This window comes from Gavialis gangeticus, unplaced genomic scaffold (assembly GCF_001723915.1).
Source record: "Gavialis gangeticus isolate Ggan-Ray unplaced genomic scaffold, GavGan_comp1, whole genome shotgun sequence".
Taxonomy (NCBI): domain Eukaryota; kingdom Metazoa; phylum Chordata; order Crocodylia; family Gavialidae; genus Gavialis; species Gavialis gangeticus.
The window spans coordinates 96,047,584-96,059,807 of record NW_017728992.1 but is presented as its reverse complement, the minus strand read 5'-3'; the positions used below and the strand labels follow the sequence as shown (position 1 = coordinate 96,059,807).

At 40.0% G+C, this 12,224-nt stretch overlaps 1 protein-coding gene across 1 annotated transcript in view; it reads right to left on the bottom strand.

Moving 5' to 3' along the window:
* Positions 1-4,731: 4,731 nt before the first annotated feature.
* Positions 4,732-12,224, bottom strand: part of LPIN2 (lipin 2) — a 107,147-nt gene continuing 99,654 nt past the window's right edge. Inside the window, exons 18-20 of the mRNA XM_019525841.1 lie at positions 10,759-10,873; positions 9,495-9,598; positions 4,732-9,144 (exon numbers count right to left, since the gene is read on the bottom strand). Coding sequence (XP_019381386.1) covers positions 9,000-9,144; positions 9,495-9,598; positions 10,759-10,873 — 364 coding nt within the window. The 3' untranslated portion in view covers positions 4,732-8,999. The remainder of the gene's footprint in view (positions 9,145-9,494; positions 9,599-10,758; positions 10,874-12,224) is intronic.

The window sequence follows — 12,224 nt, the reverse complement described above, 5'->3', positions numbered from 1 at the left end:
CCCAAAAGGCTCAACTAGAAGCCTAGAAGTTGGCTCTAGGCTAGTGTGACTCAAGTATTGTTACATTATTGTTGGCTAGCCTAGAAATGACTCATGGAAACAAACAATGTGAGCTGAGCGCTCAGGGAAATCCAGCTGGCAGTTAAACTTACTTGAAATATTGGTTTTTTAATCTAATGATGTATATATACACATCTAAAAGGCAAGGATAGGAGTTTTCAGTTAGATCCACAAAAGGACTTAACCATTTAATTCTTGCCTAACTGCCCCATAGGGTAAGCCCAAAATTTAGATCTTGAAAACCTCTGGCTCAACTGCCACCTAATCCTGGAGATTTACTTTTAGCAACATTTTTACCAAGGCAATTCCAGAACAATTGTAAATAGTTTTAACAGATCTCCTGCTGAACATGCTACATTGCCTGCAGGCCTCATCTGGAGGCAGGCTTATAACAAACATACTACTAGGTCAGGCCATACATATACCATCATGTGGTAGTAGTATTGGTAGTCTTCCCCTCCCCTCATTTTATCCAGTAGTGTAGACATTAGAGATCTCACCTAAAATGCACGAGATATAGTGGAGAGAACTGAACCTGCTAGACACTGTTTGGGACTGCCATTTCCTCCCTTTCAGAAGACATCACTAATGAGATAATCTGGCATTCCCCACTAGTATTTTAATAGTATAGTTCCACACTTTATATACTAATAAAAGCCTGAGATCATGACCACTAGACTAGTGGTAAGGTGAATGGGGAAATATTGATAATTCATTCAAAGCAGGGGTGTCAGACTTGCATGGTTGGTGGGCTTTATTCCCTGCCAGCAGTCCAAAGCCAGGCTGTCGAGCTTCTCACCACAGGTGGGAGAGCACCCAAGCATTTAGTGCCATTGCTGCTTGCTTGCAGTAGATTGGGAAAGGAGGAGGGAACACAGTGACAAGTCAGGGAGCAGAAAGCAGAACAGCATATATGTGGCAGGAGGCAAGGGAAGGGGATCCAAGTGGGACTCAGGGTGGGTGCTTCCCTTGGGGGATGCCTGCCAGAAAGGTAGTCTCCTGCTAATTAACTTGTTGTGGTGGAATAATAATAGGCACAAAGATGCGCTTTGGACACAGTTACAACATGATGGCTGCATCATGTTGACATCAAAAGCTGATCCTATACTATCTCATCTGAAAAATGAACAAGAAGGCAGCTGCAATGTGATGGCAGGGCAACATAAGCTAGGTATCACACTTTCACTTTTGTTAAGTTGGCAGCTTCCCCATTAAGGCCACTACCATCACTGGAGCAAAGTTACATAAAGGTCTGAAAAGGAGCCTCTCACAATACTGTTCAAGGGGGAAAAGTTCAACAAGTATGTTCAGGAATGGGAAAACTAACTTGGCAGAAAGTAGCTGCAAGCCAAGAAAGCATTAAAAACCCCCACATAAAATGTCCACAAATGCAACCTACTGAAACTGCCATGTTACTGCTTAGAAAGTATATTACAAGAAACTGACTGCCATGTATGTAGTGAGCTTGTATCCAGCAACATGATACTATGGCATCAGAACAAAACCAGGAGTTCAAGGAAATAAAAACACAGAAAACCGGCAGCCAGAAAGTATAATCCAAGCCAGATCCATGACAACTTTAAGGCAGACTGGAAAGAATCAGAACAAACCACAGGGCAAAGATTTACCATTGCCCAAGCTAATCATTTTGTCAGGAAAGCCAGACACTAGTGCAGAGGCCTCATTTGTCTCTTGAAAATACTGGAACTACTCAGACAATCTGAGCATGCACAACAGCATCATATAAAGGAGGTTAACATCACGATACATGGATCATTAATAGAATTTCTCAGGATGATACTTGAGACATTCTGGAATAAAAGTGTGCATCTGGAACACTAGAAACTCTACACATTGGCCAAACATGACTAAGGATATCAGAGATCAGATGCAATTCATGTGGGGAAATACAAGCCAAACAGACAACAAAAATAAATAGCATCCCCAACAGACCCTGAAGCAAAGCAAGAATGGATATTTTCCACCAGAAACCATAAACTACCTCATTATTGTAAGTTACTGTTCTGAAAGCTAGATGCACTGAGAGCCACACACTGAGCCTTATTACAGCTATGAAGCATTTCAACATGCCTGGGATCCCAAACTGTACTTTTAGACAATGGAGCTTGCATGCAAGTGAATTTGTGCTACATATGTGGGAATGGGAATTCACTTGCATTACAGGACTGCAACTAGTCAAATGGCAAAGCCAAAACTGTTAAAATTGCTAAGGCTAGTAAAGAAAACAGCAAGAAGTAAGGAAAATGTAGCACAATAACCTTATATGAAAAACAGAAAAATCACTCCCAAAGGAGGCATTGATAGCAGCCCACTAAAATGCTTGTCAAGAAGCATTCATACTCTTGCTGTCTAGAACACCAGACTTCCCCCACTACATTTGCTTGAATGGAAAAACTGACATGAGCAAGACTAAAGCCTTCAGGCTGAGAAGTTAAAGACCTCCCAGAACTGTAACCAGGAGACCCTGCCAAGATCAGATTACATCCTCAGAACAAATCATGCGCTTGGGAGTAACGTGAACAATACATTTTCATTTGTGTAACACTGTGATAGACAGGTATTGTCATTCACCAAAACCACAAGTAAAACACAGAGGATGGTGAAATATGCTGTCTACTGGAACTGAGTCAGCAGGACAAGACATGGAGGCCAACAAGTGACTGAAAGAGTGGAATAAATATCTTAAAGCACTACAAAACCCAAAGAGGGCAATGTTATCCTGTTATCAGTTTGCACCCGCTTTAACAAATTTCCCACCACGTAGTATTGGACAAGGTCAGTGCAAGGCATGAAACCATTTCACACCCTTCCCCCACTTCCAAATTAAAATATTTTACGTTCAAAAGCAAATTATGAGATTTTAAAGAAGTGCAATGCAAATGTTAGGAGCGTCTGCTAGGAGGAGCATATATAAACAGATTATAACATAGACATTTAATTTTCTCTCAGATATGAAAAGGGAATGTTAGTAACAACCCAATAGGACTGTTATAGTTGATAAAAGGTAATGCCTAGAAACTGAGTGCTCAGATTTTAAGAGAGGCTCGCTGAAAGATGACTGTATACATGGAAAAAGGACTAAAGCCTAATTGTTACACTCCTCTGGAGCACCCTCTTTAAACATTGTGTAGCAGTGAGCAGATGTGTTGGGGTTTCTTTTAAATTGCACTGTCAGTCACCCTTCAAATTCTCAGCCAAAATTTTATCTGGCTCTTGTCTGTTTTAGGTCTTCATGTAATATAATATGTTGCTCTGGGTTTTGATACCAAGCATGCAGTTTTCACCAAACCTTTCCTCTCATTCAAGTACACAGGAGCAGGTTGCTCATTCAAGGATCTGTTACTGCTCAGTCTGCTAACAAGAATGGTGTTCTCACACCAGGGCTGAAGAAAGGGGGGGACGTAGTGTTGATGTGGAAAGGAAGAGAAGAGGAAAGGAAATTAGGAAAGAGAAACCTAAAAGGAAGCTCACAATGTGGGAGTAAATCAGGTAAGATTGATAAAGGCAAAAATTAGACGGTGCCCAACTGGCATCTGTTCATACTATAGAGTATTCTTAGTGCTTCAGGTATTATCCTTGCTGCGAGTAAGAGTTTGAAGTGGTGATTTTCCAGTCATATGCTCCTCTGAGAAGAACCAAACTGCAATGCTAGAAGGAGCACAGTTTGCTCCAAAAAGAAGTGATAGTTTTAGACCAACGATAGGTAGGAAGCCTGGCTTAGTCAATAGATGAGCAACAGCCAGCAGTAATGTGAATTCAGGTCTTATTAACTGAGGTCATTTAAATAGAAGCCATTATATTAACTACTTGCAACCATTTAGTTCTCCTCTTCCTATTCTGTTTCTAAGTGCACACAGCAGTTCATGGAGAAAGAGTCCATCAAATCAGTAGCTCTTAGGAACTTTTAATACTTCTTTTCTAACTAGATTTACCTTTTTCCTTAAGCCAAGCCCATCCACCATCACTAATGCTTAAACAATAAAAATGTGCTAGGTTGTATTCAACAGACACTGAATCTACATGCTTGAAAAGATGGGAACTGCAGCTGTTGGAGATGAGTTCTCTTGTATGTAGTTTTGGTGCAGGTGTGCAGACATCAAAATCTTTTGGACAGTCAAGTCTTTTGACCCAGGCTTGTAGTTGCAATGCCCCTTTTCAAATGGCAGAACAGAGCCATTTCCATTTCCTTGACAGAATCCAAGTGTGGTCAAAACAATAAAGCAACTAATTTGGAAGATCAAGCATCTAATCTTTCTGTCATTTTAAGTAATTATCATACACAATAACATCTCCCGTAGAATTTCACAGCAATGCAAGTAACCAAAACTTTCAACTACCACGTGTTACAGAGGGCCAACTGGAGAGCATGGTGATGATCTCTAACTGCACCTCACATTACTTTTCATTACCGTTAGTAAAAGAACAATACTAGTCTTAGCAAATTTAAATACAAATTTTCCAAAAGCAATTGTTTATCAATCACTTTCAAATACCCTCAAAAGTATTTGAGAGGAACACCTACACCATGCATTCCTTTTACCTTTTCAAGTGTTTTCAGTAAGGGAACCTGATTTCACCTAAAATACGAAATACTAGTTTATATAAATCCTTATTACTTTAGCACTTTAAAAATAACAAACTGAAGAAAACTTTAGTTTAAATTTGTTTATTGTGGTTACATTGTTTTGAACATCAATAAACATTGCACCAAAAAGTGTGGGTTATTTACCCGAGATAGTCCAGTCCTGACAAAAACCACTGTACTGGCTTGTTCACAGATTTGACGATTTTTACCACGCTACCTTATTAGTGATTGCGGTGTTTTACAATCAAATATTTCACATGTTCTTCACTGAATAATGAAATAGAAAGTACTGATGAGCTCTCTCTACCCTCAAAATAAAATCAAAATGCACCTTCCATCTGGAAATAGTTAACACTTTTAAAAAAATGATTCAGCAGGATTTCACACAGAAAAACTTCTTCAGGCAAAAGTGATACTTCAAAAGCTCTCTCATATTCACTACAGATTCCTGGTATTTCATAATGATGTTAAACTTAGTTTCTTATTCTTAAGCAGCTCCTTAGATGTAGAGGAGTCCTTCTAGACAACTTGAATAAAAAGAGATTTCACGTTTGAATACTTTATAATAAACCAGAGTTTTTCCTCAGACCTTGTGCAATTAAGTTGCTTGAAGCATTAAGACTTTTCCAGCTGAAGAGTATATCATTCTAGAAACAATACGCTGATGACAAGCATTTAAGAATACATGATCCAAGGACACGCCTGCACTTCTACACTCTTACAGATGAAATGCTTATATGTTGAAGTACAAGCTTAATCACGGTAAAGTAAAAAAATCTAGAAACAGTCACTATATACACAAATGATTGAGTTAATCATGTTTAATCACTACAGAAATGGGCAGGTGTCCAATGCACTGCCCATATCTGAACTGCAATGTTCCCGGTCTATCCCCAGATAAATACTGCGGAAGGTTGTGACATTTAACACAGTTCCAATGCTAAGGGGATCTGCGTCTTCAACAACACAGTCTTAAAAAGGGCTGTGTGTGCGCGTGCGCACACATGCTTACACACACATAAAAGCTCCTCTTTCATAGAAAGAATTAGTTAACTTTTGTGCTGATCTGAAATAGGCTTAGCACAAGCTTTGTTTTCAGACATTAATTTCAAGCCACTTATTTCCATTAAAGTGAAATAAAGGAAAGAGACGCATAGAATTTTAATGCAATCACTTCATATTAAACTTTACAGCACAAACCCACCATTTGACAGACGTACGACATGTCTCGTCTCGAGTCCATGTACCATACCGTACCCACCAAAGCTCAGTCCCTCAAACTGGATTTTAAACAAACATTAACACTCTATCAGGGCTCCAAACACAAGTCAGTAAAATAAAAATGAAAATAAAAAACCCGATTAGGAAGACTCTGGAATGCTTACATTGCATCAGAAACAAAAAGCAGGAGGATACCCCACAGAAAGAGGTTATAAAGGTGCTTTTTGGAAAATCCCTAAATGAAAAAAAAAAGGTTAGTAGCACACGCAGAGCTCTCTGCCCTCACTCTTCCTTCTCCAAAATCCTAGCACAGCCCAAATGCTTGCAGTAGCTGAAGGGACAGCTATGGAAGAGGAGATGGATGTCTCCATTTCATTCTTAAATTCCTTCTACAGAAAAGGTGGGTTCTTTATTTTTTATTTTTGAGTTGCCCATTTCCCACTCAAAGTATAAAATTCATCACTTGAAATGTCAAGACATAGAAAACAAGCACTTTGGTTCAAAAGAAAGGTAGCCATGTAAGGTACAGTCAGCACCTTGCAATATTTCTTTTTTTTTCTGCCCAATATGGAATTATCCTGAATATTTTAAGTTTGTCATGAAGTATTTAAAACCTGCATAAAGCCAGGGCCACTGAGAAAGAGGAAAGGAAATTCAAATCAACACTGGAGAGCCCTGATCATTTTATGGAAAAAATAAAGAAGTTTCTTTCATTATTTTGGAGAAAAACTTCACAAGTGCTTAAGTGACCTCAAAGCCCCAATCTCACCAATTTTCAAAGCTGTTTTCATGTGCCATGAACATTTTACCCCTTGACCAATGTTTTCCCATTTAAGAAATGAGAGGAAATAAAGCAAGGCTTTTAAAGACTGGTGTTTATAAGTTTGCCAAATGCAGCAATGTACGTGCACAGACAAATTCTGTTCTCATTTGAATCCAGTAAAACAATTCATAAATAACATTACATTTTTCCAACAGCATTTTTAGGGCTTGATATTAAATCCACTGAAGGCAAAAGATTGTGGTTTTTGACGAATAAACCCTGTGCAATTTGTGGCTACTAGAAGGAAGAACTTGTAAAACAACATCTTTTAACATTCGAGGAAAACCTCAGTCCAATTCAGTTCAAATCAAGTAGATTTGTAGCACAGCCAGAAACTGCGCTGAATATTATTAGCATGCCATGAAAACAATATGCTTTGATGAGGCTGCTGCAATTTAATTCAGCTGTTTATGTGGCACACAATGCACTAGTAGGTATGGGCTAACAAGGCCTCCCTCTTTCCAGCACAAGGGAGGATCCAAGTCATCCCTGTACTTCTCCATTATATACTAATGCAAATTATACACCAAAGCTTTATTCCAGTTGATTTAGGTTTGATTCCATTTATGCTACTTCAGGTTAAGAGCACACAGCCCGAAAAAAAGGAATAAATATCTACCAAATGTGCTCTCTCACTGACAGCCTGAAGGTAAGAATTTGCCCCCTTTATATTAGACAGCGGGATCAAAGTAATGTGAAAGAGGCCGTAAACATTTGATTTCCAATATGGGAGGAATCCCCTGGTGCAGGCACGGCAGTAGATGCCATAAGGAATTTTTACAAAGTGTACCAGCAATAGAAAGGACAAAAGGTAGCATTTTCCCTACTGCACCATGGAGATTCTGAACACTACTGCAAAACGTAAGGCAGTCTTGGGAAGCCATCATAATCCTGAGGGCCTGCCCAAGTTATCCAAGTAATAATTGGGGCCTCTCTAGCCTGCAAGTAGGCCCAAGTTTAAAGAGTGGCTTAAACAACCTTAGTCTCCACTCTCCCTAACCAGCAGACACAGTTTCAGATGCATCCTACCTCTCTCTGAAGGGTGAATTCATAAGTCTAAACCATAAAAATCCATTGCAGTTAATGACTTTGGGATACCCAGCAGGAAAACACTGCCAGTCAGCTGCTTTGGAGCCGATTAGTACACCTGTGGCACAATTCGTACCTGAAACAGTTTACAGGATTGGGTCTGAAACTGAGGAACAGCCACATGGCAATGCTTGTCATTTACCCCAGCGTGCTGTGCTGGCTGCACTACAGCATTTAGACCATAAGCCTCACCTGTAGACTCGCACCTGCTGAAACCTCACAATACAAAATTCTGGAAGGCCCTGGAGAAGGACTGATTAAAAAATTAAATACATCATTGTCTTGTAATACAATTCCCTGAATGTATTCTGCACATACTTTTTACTGGCCTATAAAATGTGTGCATTTACCTGCATCTCAATGCTGGCTTTCCTCCCTGCCCTGCCCTACAAAGCTCTTTTCTCAGCCTTCCCTGCACAGAAACTTGACCTGGAAGGTTATAGCCTGTGAGTAACAAAAAACCATACAAATACCTTGAGACAATGTTGATTTTAAAAAGTTTAAGCAACAAGCCCATAAAAGGTTCTGATTGTTGTATGTTAAAAACTGTATGAGACCCAAGTTAACATGAGCAGGTGCTACATTTATCTCGACTAGACACTGTCTTGGTTTGTTGTGGCAAAGTACACGTGTACATTTGAGGAGCAACATTAGATCTTCAGAGTCCCCAGGGCTATTAATGTCTACGATATTTTCTATTTTTTGTTTGAGAAAGAGCCACAGTTGTCTTCCATAAAATGGCCTACAATGAATTTGAACACTGGTCCATGACTGCTCTCATGTGGCCGATACAATCTATTTGGCAGCTTCCATAAACTTTTTGGCTTCTTTTTAAAAAATATAATTTTGAGACTAATACAAAAGGTCTATGTTTAAAGGTAAGATTTTTCTCTATGGTACTGCAAATTTGCAGCTAAAATTCCACCTCTGTGTTGCCATCTACTGTCTCAAAGTTGCTACTATCACACAGGCTGATCCCAGATGCCTTTTAAGAGTCAAGCTAAGACAAGCAAACTCAGAAATACAATAACTTTCCTGTTTGTTTGTGCCAATCCCACAGAGCTAAACTGTCTTCTTTAGTAAGACTTATGGTACCAAAGTATAAATTTAGCCTCTTCAGTAGAGGTCTTTCTTCATATTTAAACTGAAGATAAATGGCTGAACAAGAAATCCCATGTCAGTGGGATGGAACAGTGCTCTTCAGGCCAGGTCTTCCATGTTCACCTCAGGCAGTGGTTCACGCCAATAGCAGAAGGAGCTGAATTCTGGGCACGCAAAGGCAGAACTCTGTTCTTTATTAAGCAATGGGAACACATGGTCCACAAGCTCACTTAGTCTGTAATACCTATATTAAAACAAAAGAAAGAAAAAAAGAAAGATTATTCTACAGTCTAGCCCTCACGTAATTGTAACCAAATTGCAGCTTTAGAAATCTATTCCAAAAGCCTCCACACTCCAAAAGGCAGCACTCCTCCAAAAAGCTATTTTTCATTTTACTTTGTCAGTTTTATTTTCTTTCTGAACTTGTTTCAGCAAATATTTGAAGCTGAAGATTTCCAGCAGGGAGCATTTTTTCCCTCCTTCTTACACAAGTTCCTTAGGATTTTGTATTATAGAGTCATTGTCACAGTAGTTACACACTGCCTTGCCTGAACCACTTTTTTTTTTTTAGTGAAACACTAAAAGTGGCCTTACGAGGATTTGTTTCCCTTGGTCTGTTCTTGGATCAGTTCACCCTTTGGGTTCACTGTAAATATCCTACAGTCTGGAACTCCCACTTGTGTGTAGGCATATACATCCTGCAAAGAAAAAAAAAAACAACAAAAAACTGGATCAGGAAAAAATGATATATTTCAGCTTTGAGATTCTTTATGTGAGAAAAAGCAAAAGACAAGGATTTTCGAGGTTCATATTTTTTACTAGACCAACTGCAAATTTGGGAGACATTTTGAACAACTTTCAGACAAAGTACTCTTCCTCATATTTTAATGGATTCCCGACAAAAGCCAAAATCTGTTTTTATCAACATTTATTTGCACGCCCTGTATTTAGCTTTTTAAAAAGAGCAAAGGCCAGAGAACAGTGACTCTTCGGCAGAATGCTCATTTTATAGAATAAAAAAGCAACACATTTTAGGAGTATTCCTTCCTAATTCAAGATTTAAGTGCCCATTAAAATGGAGAAAACATTAAATAATACGCAAAAAGAATGCATGAGTGTGCAGACTCTAGACTGAGTAGCATGGAATTAATCAACTTTCTCTCTTACAGTCTGTGGTGAACATTACTACATACTCTGGTATTTCTAAAATGTCATGTCTCTAATAAGGGCCAGACTCTGAAAATGTGTGTGTGTGTGTAAGTACCTTTGCTCACATGAGCAGTTTTACTGACTGACAGAAGTACATATGTTCATGAAGGATCCCCTCCCACCCATGTGTTTGTATGACTGGCACTTAAATATCTATTCATTTTTCCTTTGGACCAAAAATAATTGTTTAGTGCCCTTACTCAATTTGTAAAACAGACAATAAAAACTAACATATTGTTCAGAGTATACATCAACCTTTTCACTTGCCTCCAAAATAAGTTGAATCTGATTTATACATAGTCAACTTACAATTCAGCCCCCAACAATACTCACTTTTGGACTTGCAATATTTTTGTGCATGCAAAATACCAAATTTCAAGAAAAAGGTCAACCTTATTTTGGTATTTTTAGTTAGTTTAATCCTTTGGGTTATTTGATCCTCCTGTGGGACTTTCTAAAGGGAATTTATCTGCAGTTAACTTAAAGTAGCTGTTTTTCCTAAAAATTGAACCAGAAATTGTTCAGCGTCAACTTGAAGTTGACATATGTGGGGTCAACTTGGTATTAAAATTATATGCTATTTCCCTTGCTTCACAAATTAAGTGTTAATAGAGCTTTTAACCCTTCAGTTAGAAATGTGAAGACTTACATTGGGCCTGTTTCCAAAAGCAGCATAGAAAGGCTGTTTACTTGGTGCAAACAGGTTCTTGATATCATTCAAACACTCAATTTTAAACTTCTCAGGCTTCTTTTCTATCACTTCCCTAGAATAAAATGTGAACAAATCAGTGAATCTAGAATCCCAATTTGAGAGGCAAACTTTTCCTGTTCAGCTGGTGTTTGCATTTTCACAGTACATGGTAAAACTGCGGTGGCGTAACGCAGTGGACTTTAGGAAGGCCTTCGACACCGTCTCGCACCCCATTCTTGTTAAAAAAATTAGGAGATTGTGGTGTCGATGCCTACAGAGTCAGATGGGTCACCAACTGGCTGGAGGGCCGCACCCAGAGAGTGGTGGTGGACAGGTCATTTTTGACCTGGAGGGATGTGGGCAGTGGGGTCCCCTAGGGCTCAGTCCTCAGACCCGCACTGTTCAACATCTTCATCCGTGACTTGGACGAGGGGGTAAAAAGCACCTTGTTCAAATTCGCGGATGACACTAATATGTGGGGAGAAGTAGGCATGCTAGAAGGGAGGGACAGGCTGCAATTGGATCTGGACAGGTTACAGGGGTGGGCAGACGAGAATAAGATAGGATTCAATACTGACAAGTGAAGGGGACTGCATCTAGGGAGGAAGAACCAGCAGCAGACCTACAGGCTGGGGAACTCCCCTCTCGTGAGTGCAGAGGCAGAAAAGGATCTTGGAGTCATTATAGACTCCAAGATGAACATGGCTGCCAATGTGGGGACACAGTCAGAAAGGCTAATTCCACTTGTCATGCATCCACAGATGCATCACGAGCAGTTCCAAGGAGGTGATCCTCCCCCTCTATGTGGCACTGGTCAGGCCGCAGTTGGAGCACTGCGTCCAGTTCTGGGCGCCGCACAGGAGGGATGTGGACAACATGGAGAGGGTCCAGTGCACCAGAGGAGGGCCACTCGCATGATCAGGGGGCAGCAGGGCAGGGACCTGAACCTGTTCAGCCTCCACAAGAGAAGGCTGAGAGGGGATCTGGTGGCTGTCTATAAACTGGCCAAGGGAGACCAGCAGGCAATGGGAGAGTCCCTGTTCCCCCAAGCTCTACTGGGGATAACAAGGAACAATGGCCATAAGTTGACTGAGAGTAGATTCAGACTAGATATCAGGAGGCACTACTTCAGTCAGGGCAGCTAGGGTCTGGAACCAGCTTCCAAGGGAAGTAGTGCTCACTCCTACCTTGGAGGTCCTCAAAAGGAGGCTAGATAGACACCTTGCTGGGGTTGTTTGACCCCAGCATTCTTTCCTGCCATGCCAGGGGGTCGTACGTGATGAACTGCTCAGGTCCCTTCTGACCCTACCAACTATGAAACTAGTAAGTTTATCTAGTTATGATACTGTTTTTGAATTAAGATTAATTCATCTTAATCTTATTCATTTTATTTTTCACCTATTGGAATTACAATTAATATTTTA